The following is a 20,563-nucleotide window of genomic DNA, read 5'->3' on the forward strand; positions in this document are numbered from 1 at the left end:
CAAGTTTAAGAGGGTCTAATGGCAATGTTCTCCTTTAAGGTAGCACTCCACCAAACAGACTACTACAGATTACTACAGACTGGCAGTCGAATGAAGTCGGGAGATCAGTCGGTTGGAAGGTGTGAACTGATTTAGCTGAATGCACCTGAGAGCCGACACCGACAGACGGCTACTATGGTGCTAAAAATAAATAAAAATTATAAAATATGTAAATAATTTCTTTGTATATTTATTATTTAAGTTATTTGTCATATCTGCCCTGTGCAATTTTTGATTACGAAGCCTAAAAGGCAAACAGAAATTAAGTTACATGTCTCAATGTTCAACGGCAAACACACTAAATCGTTAATCGCAGTTATTTGTGTGACAATTAATCGCCAACTTAAATGTGTAATCGTGACAGCCCTAGGCCTGAGATGTACTTTAAGACCGTGCTCTGATTCATAAGGCGTTAAAAGGTTAACAACGTAGCAAGAAGAGGCTACATTTACTTCAATATAATTCAATAGAATCTGATCAATCCTCAATCTCAGCTGGCAACCAGTGAAAGTTACAAAAAATATATATATATTGCACACATTTTCAAGATTTTTCAAAAAAATTGCAGATCTACAAGCTCATAGCGCGGCACTCTGTGCTGCGCTATGAGCTTGGATATCTGCTATTTTTTAATAGCCAAAGTAATCTAAAATGACACAGATGCATGCGTTCCCGGTCTTGGGTTAAGACAACTCAATCCTAAACCTTACCTGAGACACCTACATATCCACTAGATGGCAAGATAGTAGCAGGGATTAGAAGCAATGGACCTTTAGATTACTGTAGCAATACCATTATTTTATTATAAAAAAAATATACCAAAGAGCATTCCAGGCTGCATTCCTCAACGTTCATTTTACATATGACTCTTTAGACAACTAGCTCCTGCGTGATCTGCCATTTATTTACATGGACATTCTTTAAAAAAAATACTAATTCATGTATTTAATTTGTTACCTCAATGTTTGTTATAATCATTTTAGTCACTGTGGTAAAAGTTTGCTTAACCCATTCAATCCGGGAACTAATTTTAAGATTTCTTTGGCTATTTAAAAAAATGTGTGGACAATTTGTGCAAATCTTTGAATATATATATATGTTTTAAAGCGAACATTTTTTACTACGATCTGTGCTTCTGGGGGTCCCTGGAACAACATATTTTGAGATGGGGGTCCGCGGCCAAATATAATTTTGGGGGTCCTTGACATGGAAAATTTGGAGCACCACTGATGTAGCAACATACTGTTAGAATTTAGAAAACATTTTTATGTACTTGGTCACGGACCCCCATCTATTTTTTTTTGTTCCAGGGACCCCCAGAAGCAAAGATTTGAGTTACTAATGTTCGATTTAAAAATATATATATTCAAAGATTTCCACACATTTTCAAGATTTATCAAAAATAGCAGATCTATAAGCTCATAGCGCGGCACTCAGTGCCATGCTATGAGCTTGTATATCTGCTATTTTTGAATAGCCAAAGAAATCTTAAAATAACACTGATGCGTTCCCGGTCTTAATGGATTAAATGGAAACTAATTGCTGTTAAGAACATTAAATTCTGAAGCCGTCGACCCAACAATTGTATACTGTACACTAAAAGTTATGCATAGTACTGTAGGTTGGTTTCTCCAAAAAAACTGAGATGAAAATATCAAAAACACTGACTTGGGGGTGGTGTACTCTACTTTACCGGTGTTCTTATAAGACAAAAGTTAGCGTGATTTGATGACTGATGATGAGTGATTTGACATATTCAGTGGAGCTGAATGTTTTCACGTGGTCACATAGCTTTTATCACTTGACAGAGAGGATCAGATTGCTGCAGATTCAAAAACAATATAATCAAAACAAGAGTCTGGTGAGCAACGCAGAGACTAACCCAAGAGACCTTTTTTTTCTTCTCCAAAACACCAACTAAACATTTTGAAGAAATATTGTCACTTTAAAAAAATTAATGTTTCCGATACCATTTTACCTTCCCGATACCAATTACGGATCGGCATAGAGTAGACTGGCATACTCGCCGATACCGATACCAGCATTTTAGGCAGTATCGACAGCTTTTCCGATACTGGTATTGGTATCGGAATAACTCTAATAATTTTTGAACAGAACTCTACCATTTCTGCTGTATAATTCTGCATCATCAGTGGTTGACCTTACCTGCAGATGGCAGACTGGCTGTAGGCAGGTCCTTCGGCTGCGCTGAGCGCCTGGCCCACCTGGGTCTGGGTCAGGCCCAGCGACAGGCGGCGGATCTTGAAAGCTTTGGCGAATTCACGTATCTCCTCCAGGTTGACCCCGTCCACTTCACTGGGAGCAGTCTGGGGGTCTATCAGAATCACAATCAGAAGTGTATTAACAAGTGTAAAACAGTGGGTGAAATTTGTTTTTGTGCAAGCTCCATTGTTTTTGTTATTTCCATAAGAGAAAGGGAAAGAAGAAGAAGGGGGGGCAAGGGGGAAGAGAGATCAATAAAAAACAAACAAATTATCTACATATTTACACATGGTACTGGTTATCTATCCGGTGCAGTACCTGAGGTAAGACATAAGGTGCGGTAAGTACCTGAGGTAAGACATGAGGTGCGGTAAAGTTCTTGAGGTAAGACATAAGGTGCGGTAAAGTTCCTGAGGTAAGACATAAGGTGCAGTAAAGTACCTGAGGTAAGACATAAGGTGCGGTAATACCTGAGGTAAGACATAAGGTGCGTGAGCATAGCAGCAGATATATACTAAACATGATATGCTATGGACATTAGTTAAGGTGCAAAGTGTCAGCACGTGTCGACTGCATAGTCCACATAAGGTAACTGACACTACACTACACTCTACAATACAACATGGATATCTTTATATTTATTAGCCCTTCACTTTCAATTTAAGTTCATTTCCACAAGCAATGTTCCAAACTAGCATGGTGATGATCATCACTGTGTAATTTGGTTATATCAGGTAAAAATAAATCATTTCTCTTTTAGGCTTTATTATGCAGTCTTCTAGACTGTATTTATTCAATACAATATATATTTTATGCTGTACGGCACATTCCTCTGGAGGGTGGATAAAAGTGTGGCCTGGTAAACATAAATTGAAAGCCTAAAGTCCTTTGATCTGCTATAAAAGCACATTGACACAAATAGATGGACACAGATCAACCGAAAAGGTAGGGGCAGCAGGCCCACTAGCATTCTTGGGATTCCTTCTAATTCCTCTTTCTGTGTTGAAGAAAACAGACATTCTCCCCTTTACAATAAAAGCAAGCATCCTGGAATGTATTAAAGAATCATTCCTGCTCCTTTCCATCCAAGAGGATGACAACTGACAACCGCCACACCATAAAGGCGTGTTGTTGGTAAAAATGATATCCATCTTCATTCAAGAAATACACTTTGTTTTTTCTCCACACAGAGAAATGCTGTTTGTACACCACCGCTTTTTCCAACCACATTTAAGCAGCTTTGAAAAAAAAAACTTCACTGGAGAGCATTTTTTTTGAAGAATTTCCCGGCTAATAAAAAGCGATTTCACATTGTACATCAATGTCAGGTGCCCTGGCATCCTGCTTACTAAAGCAAAGTTTATGCCCCTGAATTATTCATCTTGGTCATTATCAATGAATTATTAAAGGAATCCTCCATGCGTATTTAAGCAAAAATCTATGGGGCTGCCATCTCGCAGTGCCTCATAAGTGATGCGTGGCGTGCGCGGCACGCGGCAGACGTGTGAACATTTGGAGAGGCGGCGAGGGAGGCTGGAGGCTCCAAAGTTGACTGAAGGCTGCGGCAGGATGAGCATTAGCACCTTCGTCATCATCGCTCTCAGGGGAGATCCAAGCCAGGAGTTCTCTTTACTTTGCAGCTTATAGTTGAAAACCCTTCCGCTTGAGGTGGTCTCAATGCATAAATAGCACAAGTTCTGTTTGTTTTTTTGATGTGGCATTTTTGCTTCGCTGATAATTTCTGGGGAAATAAATAAGAGTTGTTCCGATACCAATACCAGTATAGGAAAAGCTGCCAACACTGCCTAAAATGCTGGTATCGGTATTGGCGAGTATGTGAGTCAATGCCATTTGCTTAAACCATGTAACCCCCTCAAGGAGCCCAGAGAGTCCTTGGACCCCACTTTGAGAGCCACTGCCCCAAATTCTTTTTAAATTACACAATGGTATCGGATAGGTACTACTCGGTATCGATCAATACGCAAGTTATAGGTATCGGAAACGGTATCGGGAAGGAAAAAATGGTATCGGTACATCTCTGTATCGGAAATAAATAGCAATAACGCGGCAGTTCACAGTTTCAATCTAATGCTGAGTGAAGTTCCTTTGTACCGACGGACGGTGTACAACAATAGCACTTCATCCGTTTCACGTATACGGATGACACTCTTGTCATGGGATTTGCGCCGCAGCGCTATAAGCAATATTGAGAATAGATGGCTTGCTTTCAGGAGAAAACATTAACTCTATTAAACAATCGGACTGAGAGGACTGTGTTCCATTGTGCGGTCTCAGAATTGGCTTATAGGATATTTGCCAAGGAAGGAGCAAACAACAAACTAAACTAAAATGTCTACAAACAGTTGATCAATGGCAACTTCGTTTTTATTACATTGCCCGGCATTGTAGTTGCCTTTGAAATGAGTTTACCTGGAGTTTAAGGGAATCGACTCTGACAAATGAAATTTATCTGAATAAAAGAGAGTTTTTAAGACGAGCGCAGGGTAGGGGGGGGGGCATGCTGACAGGCTGTAGCCTAGTGATTTATAAGGCTCTGCCAAGTGCCCAGGCAATGAGAGAGTGAAGCTTATGTTCATTACATACACACACAACTTCTGAATTGACATAGCCAGGAAGAAATAACCCACGTAGACTAGGACAGGGCAGATCAATCGGAAGCTTCCTATACTGATAGCCATGTAAGCACGGCATGTCCGTCATGTTCAGTCAGTGCTCAAGCGGCGATGTTAATTCAACACATTTGCCATAAATCTCACACTAATGCTACAGTAAGCAATATGCTGAGAAAGAAATGCGTAGAGCGTGTTCAGGAAGCTTCACTCGATATTACATGGGTTTGTAAGCCATATGGTATATGGCTGTGGTTCTCAAAGTCAGGTCCGGGGACCGCCAGAGGTCCAAATGGACCTTTACAGGGTCTGTAACTCTGAGAGGCAGACAAATGGAGCCAAATGGACTCTCACGATTCAATTTGGCTCTATTTGTACACTCTCAGAGTTAAATTTAAGGACGATTTCACCCATTTTCAACCTATCTTCATATAATTGGTCACTAATGTTCATTTTAATATGGTACCATTTTTGTCTATTCACTCTGTGTCTCAGGGGAGGGCTGTGGACAGTTCAGAAACCTGCCTACCAGTGACTTCATCGACGGGGAATCAAAGCTAATAGAAACTGCAGGCTTTATATTCCTGGAAAGTTAGCATGCTATAATGGAAGCCATTGTTCTCGCGTTAATACAAATCAAAATAAAACATTTGAAATCTTGTTTTCTACTCTGTTTCCTATGAGACACAGACCGAGTAGAAAAAGAACAATTGCACCATTTCATCATGAGCATTAATTATATGAAGATGAAAATGGGTGAAGTCGTCCTTTAATACTGTGGATTCCCAGAGATAACGCATTGTACTACTCTCGTAGTTACAGACCAGACCAGAAGTTGAGAACCAGTGGCGTATGGTGTCTTCTGTGTGCGTGCATGCGCGCGCGCGCGCGTGTGTGCGCGTGTGCGTGTGCGTGTGTGTGTGTGTGTGTGTGTTGCGTTGGACACTACTTACTGCTGACTAACTGTCCCACGCTGAGGGCAGAGGAAGAGGAGGAGGTGGAAGATGAGGAAGAGGCCTGGTGGAGAGGGCTCTGTCTGTGAGGCATGTGGAGGAGACTGGGCGGTGATGGACCGGTCTGACCCTGCTGAGCCTTGGGCAGCTGGACACACGCACACACACACACACACACACACACACACACGCACACGCACACGCACACGCACACGCACACGCACACACACACACACACACACACACACACACACACACACACACACACACAGGTTGATAAATCAAAAACGTTGCTTTTGGGCAGAAACCTCTTATCTCCATATTCAAACTTTTTGTGTTTTGTAGCTCATCAATAGCCTGGTAAACCATCCCGGTCGCGTGAACTCATATTATCATGTGTCAAGCTTATCGATCTGCTTCTTCTGCCGATTTTGAATTTGAATCCTGAAAAGTTACAGTTTTGGACATATGAGGGTTCCAGAGACGAAAAGCATGCCCGTTATATAACGCCAGCACAATATCATTTCAATAGCCATCCTAGATAGACAGACCTTGATTGATCCTGCACGAAGGGGAAAAATGTGTAATTATAACGTTACACATTAATCATGTCATTATGGCAAGCCGGGGATGCAGCAATAAGTCAATAATGCCAATTACTGAATTAGCCACTTTCAACTGAACATACAGAGAATGACTAAAATAAATATGATGATGACGACTAATAATGTTAATTGCCAGCTACAGTATTTAGAGTGACAGTGTGGAGTGCAGTGTCAATACTCAACAGACGACCTACCAGACCCTGTATCATCAGCAAGGAGACTTGTATTGCAGAAGACAGTCTGGCGTCTGATAGCAGTGTTGCCATGTCTGCTTATTATAAGCGACTTTGGGCTTGTTTTTCTGTAAAGTTGCTTGTAAATATAGGTTGTGGCGGGTTGTGTTTTTTGGGGGCTTGTTTCTAAAGTGTAGTTGCTTATTTGGGCTTGACCTCCTAATGTTGTTTAAACCAGTGGTTTCTCAAACATTTTCATGTCAAGGACCCTGAGGAAGAAATTATGTTATTATGATTGGTTATATGTATAACCTTATTTCCAGTACATTATGTTGTTCATCTTATGTTATTCATCCTTGTGCCCTATGATACATTATATTTTACATGACGTAAAAGCCAAGATGTCTCTCTTGATAGCCTGATAGCTATTGTTTATGGTACAGCTTGTCCTTGTAACATGACAGTATGACAAAGGCCTGTGCGGACTCAATGTACATCTCCCTTGTCCACTCATGTATTAAAGCACCAACACCACCTTCTAAGTACATGACGTAAGTAGTGCCTCTGACCCCGTTATTTCCTATTACTGATTGACCGTGAATTCCACCACAACCCCCAAATTAAAATATATTTTGTCTAGACCCCCTCTCCCCATCAAAAAATATGTTGTGAACCCCCCTACCAAATTAGTGTTGTTAAAATGTTTCAAAAAGATATTAAAATGTTTCACTTTTTTTTTTAGATTACCTTTGAAAATAGCAGATCTACAAGCTCGTAAATCGTCTATTTTCTAATAACCGATGCATATTATTTTAAAGTGCTCATGCGGCCTATATTAATAGTCGCTTCTTTTGGGCTTGTTGTCATAGACCTGATTGCTTATTTCTCTCGCAGAATCTGGCAACAGCTGTCTGGAAGAAGTTGGTAGATGCTGGCTCAGCCACAGTGGTTGTATATTCTGCTGTCTCTATGAGCTTCATAACCCCCCCTCCACCCCCACCGCCAAACACACACATACCCGGCATCAGGAACCAGGCTTTTTTTTGTTTGTTGGGGGGAGCGAGAGCGGCTCATGACAATTAGAGTATGTTTCCTCCCGTCATCAGACTGCCGGTTGGATGCTAATAGCGGCGGTGGCAGAAACATGTGGACACAGCGGTCCTCCTCCGTATCAAACATAATTCATGATCTGCCGTGCGATGCACTACAGACGGCGCGGGGAAAACGATGTATTTTCATGTTTAATGCACATTGGAATTGCTCTTACAACATCAAGATGGGGTGTACTGTACACACACGTCTTCACTCCCTGAAAGTGAAGGTCGTCTCTGCCACACTAAAAGCTAAGGCTGGCTCCTTCCACTATCCCTCTTTGCTATTAATTATTTTCTCTCGCGGCATGTGTTTGTTTGGATGGTTTGGGGGGGGTGGGGTTGGTGAAGGGGGGGTGGGGTGGGGATGTCAACAGCGATGCACACACTGTCAGGGCTGTTGACAGGCCGGGGGAATTATCTAGCTTCACTGGAAATATTCTAGACTGCAAGCTCTCTGACAACCGTAAATTATGCCCCCCGTTGGAACAATGTGTACATGAGTGGCTTTGAAGTGGCGACAAAAGCGTAAACATTATTACATATGCATTAATTCATTCAAGAGTGTGATTGAGTGTGTGGCCGCGGTGACAATTAGGTGTCCATCTGCGACGGGTTCATCAATCCATGCTGCAACTGCAGAGAGAGGAGGCCCTTCGCCATAAACTGCTACCCTGTAATTCAGCACTGACGATGTCATTACCAAGTCAATAGCATTTTGAATGGGTGTGTCTGTGTGTGTGTGTGTGTGTGTGTGTGTGTGTGTGTGTGTGTGTGTGTGTGTGTGTGTGTGTGTGTGTGTGTGTGTGTGTGTGTGTGTGTGTGTGTGGCTCCATGCCTGCACACTTTGGCACAGTATAGATACTAGAGAAAGGAGGAGATGAGTGGTGGTTGGGGGAAGAGTTGCTGTGCATGTATAAGCCAAACTCTACTGTGCAAAAGAAAACGACACAAGACAAAACAGACAATTAAAACATCCTCGTACTGGTGTATAATTTTTTTTCCCTTCCATGCTGGACACAGAGGTTCTCTCTCCCTTTAAACACCTGATCAAAGAGAAATACAAACTGCTGCGGTCAGAGAGGACAAATCAGAGGGTTTGAAAGTGTGATTGAGGGTGAGGAGGAGGGAGAAGAGAGTGGGGAGGAAGGAGTGTGTGTGTGAGAGTTTTATAAATGGGGTGATGAAAAGTGATGGGTTTTGTTGTGCAGCTCTGCAGGGGTCCGCAAGACTCCCCAAGTCTGAAAGGTTTTCCTGACAAGCGCACACATTACGGTTGCGCTCGCGCACACACGTGCGCGCATGGAGAGGCATGCCCACAGACACATGTGCACGTGTGCAAAAAGACCCCTCTGTTACATCGAGGAAAGAAACAAACAAACAAAAGAAAAACATAAAACAGGCTCGACAGACTTTGATGTGTGATCGAAGGCACCACCATATCTCAGTAATCTGAACTGTGCCGAGACACTAAATTTGAGTGATTTTCACTGAAGATAATGGTTGCCAAACATTAGGAGCAGTGAGATGATGCAACTGTGAGTTATATGACTGTTGTGAAGAAAGAGCTGTACACACACTCAGGCGTCTGTTAAAGTTTTTTTCAAAATAAGAAGCCACAACGCCGGGCTCCGCGACAAAACAGGTCAGGCTAGTTCTGTTTGATTGTTTTCATTGGGTGAATACATATAGAGTACGGTGTTCTAGTCCAGCTCCACTAGGTTTTAACAGAGAGATTAATGATAACTGGTACAGTGGGCATGCACAGTGTGTGCCTACATACAGTATATATGCTGTACACCCAATAAAACAATGTACAAGACCTGTGTTTTTTTTCCTCTCTCTCTGTGTGTGTGTGTGTGTGTGTGTGTGTGTGTGTGTGTGTGTGTGTGTGTGTGTGTGTGTGTGTGTGTGTGTAATGTATGTGTGCGCGCAGAGGGTATGTGGTTCTCAACCTGTGGGTCGGGACTCGGGTCTCGGGGGGGGTCCCCATATGATTTCTTTTTTTTGGGGGGGGGGTCCCCAGATGTCTATAAAGTGACGAAAAAAAAGACCATTACTGCATAAAAAGTAATCAACAAACTATACTATAAAAACTGGTCACACATTGGCCAAATTGTCAAATAATATAAGAAAGGGCAAATAGAAATAGCTGATCTACAAGCTCATCTAGTAGATCTGCTATTTTCACAATATTTATCTGTGGAACGGAGTCAAACTAAATGTAATGCCTCAACTATACGAAGTGCTTGTCAGGGTGGGGGGGGGGGTCCTCAGTTCAAATATGATTATTTTGAGGGGTCGCGGCCTGAAAAGGTTGAGAACCACTGGTATACAGTACATATGTTTGGCATATGCTGCAATGTGCAAATCCTTGGGTGCACGTGTGTGTGTGTGTGTGTGTGTGTGTGTGTGTGTGTGTGTGTGTGTGTGTGTGTGTGTGTGTGTGTGTGTGTGTGTGTGTGTGTGTGTGTACTGTATGTGTGTGTGTGTGTGTGTGTGCGTGTGTTTATGAGTTACCTGCTGTCCAGGCTTGATTGGTGACAGCGTGATCCCCTGGGTGTTGATGACAGGCAGGATCTGATTCCCGATCACCGTGGCGATGATCTGGCCTTGAGCGTTGGTCAGCAGCTGCGGTGTAATTGGCTGCACCTGCAGTGCCGGGTTGCAGCCACCCCCTGATTGGCTCGAGGGCCCTGCAGAGTTGGGCATCAGTGGGATTGTTCCAATTATCTACAAAGGGGGGTGGAGAGAAGAGAAGAGACAAAATCAGCCCGGGTTGCTTTTATATGATGCTTACTGTCCATCCCCTCTTGACTCCACCTGCTGGTTGTGTATTTGTGTCGGTTTGTTGTTTCCCCTGTTTCTGCTTTGTCTGTCAACAGGTAGCCAGACAACTATTCCACAATCTCCGAATGCTATATAGAGTCTGGAACTACACCTCCCGAAATCCGAGAGAGGAGGCTGTCATTTCCGTTCACGAAAATACATTTTAAAATATATTTACATTATATTTTTTTATTTCAATTTCTGCTTAGCATCAAGCTATATATGCTTAGATGATTTTGATTTATATTAGGATAAATTTGAGCGACTGTAAAGACGAAACGGAAGTGGGGAGGAGGCTTCACATCCGCTTTATATTTTAATCATGATCAGAGCTTCCGAGTCCCAGACTGTATGACCGGAAACATTTGAAAATTGTGGGAGGCAAAAGTCTGGCCACGCGAGACTAACAGGTAGGAGGCGGGGGGATCGTCAGCACTCATGGGATTCACCTGCGCCTGGTGCAGCCCATACGGTAGCACAGTGATTCTCAACCTGTGGGTAACCTGTGGGTTGGGACCCACCCCAGGGGGGTCCCCAAATGATTTTGGGAGGGTCCCCAGATGAAAACATTGTTTTCTTACTCAACAGTAAAACAAAACAGGGTATCTGCACATTTCTAAAATGTGGTTCTGGTTGTAATAACAATGACCTTATTGTTACTGCCTGTTAGCCTGGTTGTAACAATGAGAATAGAGAGTAAATGGGGTAAACATCATTCAGAGAGGAGGAGGAGGATTTTACTGTGTAGATAGATAGATGGATAAATAGAGACAGGCAGATATAGATAGATAGATAGATAGATAGATATAAAGGTAGATCAGTGTGTGTGTGTGTGTGTGTGTGTGTGTGTGTGTGTGTGTGTGTGTGTGTGTGTGTGTGTGTGTGTGTGTGTGTGTGTGTGTGTGTGTGTGTGTGTGTGTGTGTGTGTGTGTGTGTGTGTGTGTGTGTGTGTGTGTGTGTGTGTGCGTGTGCGTGGCAGAGGGACAAGAGAGGAGAGAGAGAGAGAGAGAGAGAGAGAGAGAGAGAGAGAGAGATAGAGAGACATATGTAGAAGTGTCCACTGATCATCAGTCACTGGGGTGGTTTTACAGCCTGCTGGGAGCATACTGCAAAGGTCAGTGCTGAATACCTGTGTGTGTGTGTGTGTGTGTGTGTGTGTGTGTGTGTGTGTGTGTGTGTGTGTGTGTGTGTGTGTGTGTGTGTGTGTGTGTGTGTGAGAGCTGGTGCACACCAGTGACTGTTTTATCTATCAGCAGACCAAGACAGGGACGAGAGGTGAGGCATGGACGTGTGCGTGCGTGCGTGCGTGCGTGCGTGCGTGCGTGCGTGCGTGCGTGCGTGCGTGCGTGCGTGCGTGTGTGTGCGACTGTGCGTGTGTGTGGAGAAGGAAATAAATAGATAGATCATAGAGGGACTGAGAGAGAGACAAGCATATAGAAAGAGTGTCAGCAGGGAGTCACAGAGAGGGAACTACTGAGTCCTATGGTGCACTTGACCCCCGTCTTCCAATCCCTTCATCTCTCTCCCTCTCCTCTCCTCCAACTAATTTCCTCTCTTCCTCACTCCTCTCCTCTCCTCTCCTCTCCTCTCCTCTCCTCTCCTCTCCTCTCCTCTCCTCTCCTCTCCTCTCCTCTCCTCTCCCTCTCCACTCCTCTCCTCTCCTCTCCTCTCCTCTCCTCTCCTCTCCTCTCCTCTCCTCTCCTCTCCTCTCCTCTCCTCTCCTCTCCTCTCCTCTCCTCTCCTCTCCTCTCCTCTCCTCTCTTCCTGTGGTTGTACTCAGGAAGGGCCAGATCAAAGGGAATGGCAGAGTGTCACTGCAGTGTTTTAAGCTCTCAGAAGCTGACAGAATGTGGCCAAGAGTGCTGCTTTGGGTTCTTAGCACCTCTTCACCATGATGAAGGTTAATGTTATCTGTAGGGGTCATGGGCACCGTTGCCAGAGAGAAATAAGCAACAAGGTCTATGAAAACAAGCCCAAAAGAAGAGACTAGGCCACATGAGCACTTTAAACATATACATTGGCTATTTGAAAATAGCTGATCTACTTGCAGATCTGCTATCTGCTATTTTCAAAAATAATAATAACTAGAAAAGTGCAAAGTTTCACCGCAATCGGACGCTGCGTTCATGATTTGCGGCATTTTGTTCAAAACTGGCCACTCCTGCTAGTTTAGAATCTGATTGGTCAATCTTAACCAATCACCACCCACTGACAGACCTCCTCTCCACTCCAGCCTCATTGCGCTGGGTGGATGAGATGCCCATCATCGTTCTAAGCTACAATATGTGTCATTCGGTCTGGGTCACGGCATCTGGTCAAAAAGGCGACCTACTTGACCTAAAATCAAGCCACTGTGCTTTTGAACATGACTCCTCTTTGATAAAAAAGGGGGTCCATTTACACTTGTATTTCTGTGTTTTCTTTTTAGATATGAACTAACCAATAAGTATATCATCTCTGTCTGGTAGAAACCTCATACGGTATGTCCCAAACCGATTAAAAAAATGTAAACAGCACAAGTAGCAGATCTACAAGCTCAAATCTGCTAGATCTGCTACTTTTGATTTATTTTGTGTGACGCTGTAGCATGATCAAGTAGGGCGTTAATTTATGAAAAAACAGTTAGAATACGGAGATAAGAGGTTTCTCCCCGACAGCAAAAAGCGATATATATTTTTACTGCGCACATATACAGCTTCGCCGCACGCCAGCTGGGTCTTTTATCTCTCCCCCTGGCCTTATACTGTAGCTGCTCCACCGCCACGGTGCTAGCTAATCTGATTCCTCCTGCCCCCCCCCCCCCCTCTGTCTCATGTCTACACCCCCCTACTCCTCTCCTTGACATAATAGGGAAGGATCAGCCGGAGAAAGGTGGGCCGGCGATCTGTAATTCATCCCCGCCACGGCTCATTTGCTTACGTTGCTTCGCATTAGAAGAGAGATAATTTATCTCTCTCTCCGCGTCCGTCGCCTCTACAGATTCCCCCTGTAATGTAGTCTCCTGCCACTTAGCATATTTTATTGCCCCGCGCCTGACGCTCATGTCCACCGCCCACCCCCCTCCACCGAGTCCCAGAGATCCCCGCTTCGCGTGCCTTGTGCAGCGGGGGAACTTGTTCCACTCAATTATTCATCGTCATTGGACTAAGTGGTTGTTCTATAAGCATAATAAAAGAGCAATGTACTGACAGCTCGGCTCTCATCTCAACCATTGCCACCGTGCGTAGCTACTCGGTCTTATTCCTTCAGTGTCGCACGCTGCTTATAGGCAACATAGCTCTTTGGTGGGCCAAGTCAGTTGTCTTGTGGGTAACTTAATAGGATCGCTCTATTTTACAATTGAGAAAAATTAAGGCATTCAAGATATTAACGCAGAGGGTTATGAAGCAGCATTCAAAAACATCCTGTCATGCAACAGGATTCCTGTCTGTGACTGTCATTCTCTCTCTCTCTCTCTCTCTCTCTCTCTCTCTCTCTCTCTCTCTCTCTCTCTCTCTCTCTCTCTCTCGTCTCTCTTTCTCTTCGCCTTCTTTTTTCTTTCCAGCCACCTGTGTTTGTTTTCCACCCTAGGTCAGTGGTTCCCAAACTTTTCAGGCCGTGACCCTCCAAATAATCATATTTGAACAGATTGACCCCCCACCCTGACAAGCACTTAATTGAGGCATTACATTTAGTTTGACTCGGTAGATAGCCGAACTACAAGCTCACAAGCTCACAACGCCTCGTAGTGCGAGGCGTTGTGAGCTTGTAGATCGGCTATTTTCATATTTGACAATTTGGTATTAAAAAGGTCTTAAAAGTCATTAAATTGTCACTTTAGAAATGTGCAGATACACTTATCCTGTATGTTTTTTTTGTTTTTTTTACTGTTGAGTGAGAAAACAATGTTGCACATTATTAAGCTTATCATCTGGGGACCCTCCAAATAATTTGGCACACAGGGTGGGAAACACTGCCCTAGTTGGTGTGGTGTGTCAGGGGCCCGGTCCGGTTCTTCCATGCTCTTGCGGCCCAGCAGAACTCATTAAGATTAAGCTGGCTGTTGTTTCCACAGAAATGTCATCTCATCTCTCCGGCCAGGCCAATCTGTGACTTTAAGCCACGATCGCCAGCCAATATCTCTGTCCATCCTTTTCTGTCCTGCATCCTCCGTGCCGTGAATTGAGACCCATGTGGGGAAGAAATGTTTAAAGAATTTTGGACTTCTGTCCCTTTTGTCATTGCGTAAAAATATGGCTTCACAATGATCTATAATGCACTTTTGTTTTTTGATCCATTTCCATACACTGGATACTCTCTGTGGACATTTCGCCCTCTATTGAACTATTGTCTTTGCTTCTCACGTATGAGGGTAAAATAGTTGTACACCTTGTGGGGCCAGTATCAGGTTATACAATACTGTGTTTATTATTTCTCTGAGGGTCCATCAACCTGTTTGTATTGCATTTGAGCTTTGCGAGCTTTACGGCCTAAATTTACGTTGCCGGGTTAATTATTGAGCACACGGGTCCTATTTGGGGCCATTTTTCATACTCTCAAAGTTAAGGTAGCTCTCCACCGCACCGACGTTGGCGGCGGTCAGTGTTGGAAAGCGTCTGTTGCCGAAAATCTGGTGTTGAATGGGCGGTGGGTACACCGTTGCGTCGGGTCGGAAGTTGTAAGGAAGCGTCGACTGTCGGATAGCAGCGGGCTTGTTGTTGAGAAAGACATCAAGCCATAGGCTATTTTTAGCACCATAGTAGCCGTCTGTCGGTATCGACTCTCAGGTGCATTCAGCTACTTTCTTTCACACCTTCCAACCGACTGATCTCCCGACTTCCTTCAACTGCCAGTCTGTAATAATCTGCAGTAGTCTGTTTGGTGGAGAGCTACCTTTACTTTGCCGCGTTAATTATTGAGCATGTGCACACAGGTCCATTTGGGGACCATTTTTAATACTCGCAAGAGTTAAAGGAACACTAAGGATTTTACGGTGTGCTCCTTTACCTGGTGTTCCCTGTATTAGGACAAGTGGTGTGTGCACTGTTGCCAGATATTGCGAGAGAAATAAGCCAGGTCTATGAAAACAAGCCCAAAAGATGCGACTAGGCTACATGCACTTTAAACCTGTATACATTGAGATCTACAAGCTCACAACGCGTCACACGACGCATTGTGAGCTTGTAAATCTGCTATTTTCAAAAAGATCTTGAAAAGAAAAAGTGAAATATTTGGAATATATATATATTTTTTAAAAGCCAGATGGGGGTCTGCGGAGAAATACATTAATTTGGATATCCTTGACATGCAAATGTTGCAAACTGGTTTAAACAATAATTTAAATAAATCTGAAGCAAGCCCAAAAAAACCCTGCAACTACCAATATTATTTAAATAAACTTTACAGAAAAACAAGCCCAAAGTCTGCTTATAATAAGCAGACATGGCAACACTGGCCCTGGGGGCCCTGGCCTTTACACTAAAGGCAGAGGAGACACAGTGAAGGGAATGAATGGGCCCGGAAGTGCAGTCGCTGGGGGAGGAGGTTAACGCACCAAACACAACCACGAGGCTCCGGGGTTAACAGAACTGGGATTTCCCCACACACAGACCGTTCAAGGGAGGTGTCTACAATTTTCAGGTCATCCTTGAAAGAACCCTTAATCTTCTTATATTCCCACCTCAGTTCTTCTCCTCCAGAATAAAAGTCGAAGGTGAAGTGAAAATTCACAGGGAACGGATGTTTTTTTTAAATAAAAGCGCGGGAGCGAGGCATAAAATTATACAATGAGAAACCTCTGAAGGGGAGAATAATCTTAAGACTGAGAATGGAACTGTATTAACAGTATTTTCTTTGCTTAATTAAAATTAACCAAGAAAATAATCATCGATCTTCTTCAGAGGCCAAAGAAGCCCGGGACCAGTGTAGTTACATTTTAAAATAAAAATCAAGATCAAAGCGAAAACACATCTCAAGGTCTCCAGACACGTTCCAAGAACGCGTCTCTTTTATGAGACTTTGAGAATAAATTAGCAGTTCAAAAAGGAAAGGTGTAAAAAAAAAAAATACTGTTCATGAATTCTGTCCAATAAATGATAACCAATTTGTTTTTAAAAATTCCTGGCATTCAACATAATCATTAGTGTATTAAAAAAAAATCAAGCAAATGTCACATACTCTGGTGTGAAGAAACAAACAAAAATTGATGAAAGCTTCTTCCCTGTCTCCCTCTCTACGACAGGGAGAGAAGCTTCTTTTGTAATGGTTGCTGAACATCTGAGGGTGTTTGTTGGGTCCTCCAGCCATGTTTACAGGCAAACATTATCCCCCAAGTATGGGGAAAGAAGGAAGGTTAGGGAGAGGTTAAGTGTAGTTGCTTATTTTGCTTCCTAATGTTGTTTAAACCAGTGGTTCTCAAAAATTGTCATGTCAAGGACCCCCGAATTAACATGTATTATTATATTATTATTGTTCGCGGACCCCCATCTGAAAATATTTTGTTCCAGGGACCCCCGTACCAGATTTGTGTAGTTAGAATGTTTCAAATATATTCCACATTTTGCACTTTCCCCCCCCCCCCAAGATTTTTTTGACAATAGCAGATCTGAGCCTGTGGATCTGCCATTCTCAAATAGCTGATATAGATAGGTTTAAAGTGTGACCCAGTCGCCTCTTTTGGGCTTGTTTTCATAGACCTGGTTGCTTGTTTTCCTCGCCAAATCTGGCAACGCTGCGGAGGGTGTGTTTGTTGGATCCTCCAGCCATGTTTACAGGCAGACATTAGCCCCAAGTATGGGGGAGGAAGGAAGTTTAGGGAGAAATGGGGGACCGACCCTCTCTGATAGGGGGTGGTGGCACAAGTCACAGGGCCCCCTCTCTCTCTGAATAATGCCAGGGAATAATAATGAGGAGGGGCAGCAAAGGCTGTAGCTCCGGGCTTTGACCGTCTTAGTGACCTGATTATGTCAGGGAGTGTCAGCCGCCAAAGATACTACAAAAGCACAGAGCGTCCCATCAAATCCATATCCATGGCGATCTGTCCCCCAGCGCTCCAGGCTGCCTCGGAGCCAGTGAGGCTCCATCCATACTGTATCATTACCAGCGTTTAACATCAAGGGCTTTAATGCACACGCACACACACACACACGCGCGCGCGCGCGCGCGGCAACTCATACAAACACTGTACTATAAACCAGTAGTTCTCAAACTTTTCGTGCCGCGGACCACCACAATTATATGACCCCCCCCCCGCCCACATCTGATTTGTTTTTATGGCAGGGACCCCCAAAAGAGAAGATTTGTGTTAAAAAATAAAAAATTATTCAAAAATGACAAGATTTTTGAATAGCCAAACATATAAAATATGGATAAAGGGGTTAAACCCACGGCCTGGAACCCCCCCCCCCCTCTCCACCCCACTTTGAGAACCACTGCAATAAACATAGCATGTTATACCGGTATACTAAGTTATGCCTGATATATACTTGGTTGGGCACGTGCCGTGCACCAAAAAATAGCAGAGTTACAAGCATGTGCTTCGACGCATTGTGAGCTTGTAGATCGGGCTACTTTTGGGGTGTGAAACACCAGTGCACTGCCTTTATAGGCACATTGGCGCTCCGTAACAACTTGAATGCAGCAGGCTGTATGCGTATATTGTGCGTACACACACAGTACAACATGAGGTGTTGGTTCGCGGCGTGTTTTCAAGTTAGCATGATCAGTAAAAGTGGTGTGTTAAAAGGTTGGAACGACGGGGCTATGGTAAACAACATGGTCTGGCGTGAAAGGGCACGTCGTCCATACAATTTTCCTTTATAATATGCCGTGTGCACCTGGCGATAAGATGATTCATTAGATAGGGCCCCGCTGTGACAAGCATCATCGTTCAAGCCTCTGGCTACTGATGGAACAATTCTGCAGCCACCCTGTAAATATGACAAGGTCAGCGTTTTACTGCGACAGCACAGGCGCATGATGTGGATAAGAGAGAGAGAGAAGGGCTTTGTTTATTTGCCCAAAAAAGGCTTAACCCGATAAGACCGGGAACGCATCTGTGTCATTTTAGATTTCTTTGGCTATTCAAAAATGGCAGATATACAAGCTCAACGGCACAGAGTGCCGCGCTATTGTAGATATGCTATTTTTGAAACATCTTTGAATATAAATATATTTTTTAAAGCAAACATTTGTAACTCAAATCTTTGCTTCTGGGGGTGGCCCCTGGAACAACATATTTTGAGATGGGGGTCGGTGGACAAATATATATAATTTTGGGTGGTCCTTGACATAAAAAAGTTTTTCAGAAACCTGTTAGGATTTAGAAGACATTTGTAGAATCCCCAGAAGCAAAGATTTGAGTTACACATGTTTGCTTTAAAAATATATATTCAAACTAAAGTTTGCAAAAATGTTCATGACAAAAAAATATATATAGCAGATCTATAAGCTCTTAGCGCTCTGTGCCGCACTATGAGCTTGTATATCTGCTATTTTTGAATAGCCAAAGAAATCTAAAAATGACACAGATGCGTTCCCGGTCTTAATGGGTTAACATACGACCGTGCTGTGGATAAACCACTGTGAACTGAACGCAAGAAATCCACCGTCAGAAATGGTGGAGAGAGATCAGAAACACTACAGCACTACCTGTAATGGGTTGTAGCTGTGGGTTCCTGTACTGAATGACACAGGTTCATTCATACCTGTCTGGAATTGTCTAGAGATCAGTGGTTCTCAACCTTTTTCTGGATCAGGGCCGACTTGAAAATAGAGTTGTGCGGCGGGCCCACCCATCTGACCCCTTAACAGTAACATAGAATAATTCGGTACATCGGTATCACAATGAAAACTAATTTTTCAAGGTTTTAAAGAAGAAAAAAATATATATAATTTGTTTTAACATCATCATTTTTTTATAAATATTATTAATGTTATCATTAAAATCTTTGGGGCCCACTTGCAATGCCCTTGTGGCCCACCAGTGGGCCCCGGCCCATAGGTTGAGAATCACTGGTCTAGATGGGTTGATGTACATTATTGTTTGACTGAGGACTCGGGGTTCCCTTTGGGGTGTGTGTGTGTGTGTGTGTGTGTGTGTGTGTGTGTGTGTGTGTGTGTGTGTGTGTGTGTCTGTGTGTCTGTGTGTGTGTCTGTGTGTCTGTGTGTGTGTGTGTGTGTGTGTGTGTGTGTGTGTGTGTGTGTGTGTGTGTGTGTGTGTGTGTGTGTGTGTGTGTGTGTGTGTGTGTGTAAGATGCATTGTAAGGGCCCTATCTTCCACCGGTGCTATACTGGCCAGGGAGTGTTGGGCGGGAAGAGTAGGACGAAGGCTCTACATCCTCCCGGTGAGGGCTCCTAACTGGTAGGTGAGTCATTAGGATACAGCAGCAGTGACAACACAGAAATGTGTGTGGGGAGAAAACTGAAAACGACTAAATTGGGGAGAAAAAGGGGTAAAAACGAAGAAGAATTGTATGGGGTATAGGGGCCAACAGACTGTACCAGCATTATATGCAGCATCTTTGGCCAGCTAGCAATGTTAACGTCTTGTGGTATTTAACCACTTAGCTCAGTACTTGGTCTGCTCTTTTTTCGCCCCCTACACACCAAACCTCTTTGCCATAAATAGCCGATCTTTCCCCCAGAATAAGGATGCTGTAGGTTAATGTAAAAAAAAAGATCCTATCACACAAAGATTTGGTGACCTCCCCCCCTGTAGTAACTCTGAGGACCCTTAGGGGTCCAAGCCCCCCTGTTGAACACCCCTGCATTAGAGCGTGTCATCCTGCCATGACGTTGATCACTCACCTGTCCTTGTGCATTGGTGACCAGCTGACCCGTGGCTCCTTGCAGGTTGGACAGGGCGTTGCCGAACACCTGTGACCCGGCGATGGAGCCCATGGCCGCTGCTGCTGCTGCTGCCACCGCCGCCTGGCTGGCCAGCGGATTCAGCTGGTGAGAAGAAGAAAGAAACAATCACCACATCTATTAAAGCCCCATTTGCTCACATCGTGGACCCATATGATACCCATTCTTGTTCAA

The 20,563-nt window shown here is 43.8% G+C and overlaps 1 protein-coding gene across 1 annotated transcript in view; it reads right to left on the reverse strand.

Moving 5' to 3' along the window:
- The window catches only part of pou6f2 (POU class 6 homeobox 2), a gene marked incomplete at both ends in the record, with an annotated part of 105,307 nt that overhangs the window by 10,184 nt on the left and 74,560 nt on the right, over positions 1 to 20,563 (reverse strand). Inside the window, 4 exon segments of the mRNA XM_080417431.1 lie at positions 2,206 to 2,374; positions 5,846 to 5,981; positions 10,235 to 10,447; positions 20,330 to 20,473. Coding sequence (XP_080273557.1) covers positions 2,206 to 2,374; positions 5,846 to 5,981; positions 10,235 to 10,447; positions 20,330 to 20,473 — 662 coding nt within the window.

The sequence above is a fragment of the Gymnoscopelus braueri genome, assembly GCF_963280865.1.
Source record: "Gymnoscopelus braueri genome assembly, chromosome: 21".
Taxonomy (NCBI): Eukaryota; Metazoa; Chordata; class Actinopteri; order Myctophiformes; family Myctophidae; genus Gymnoscopelus; species Gymnoscopelus braueri.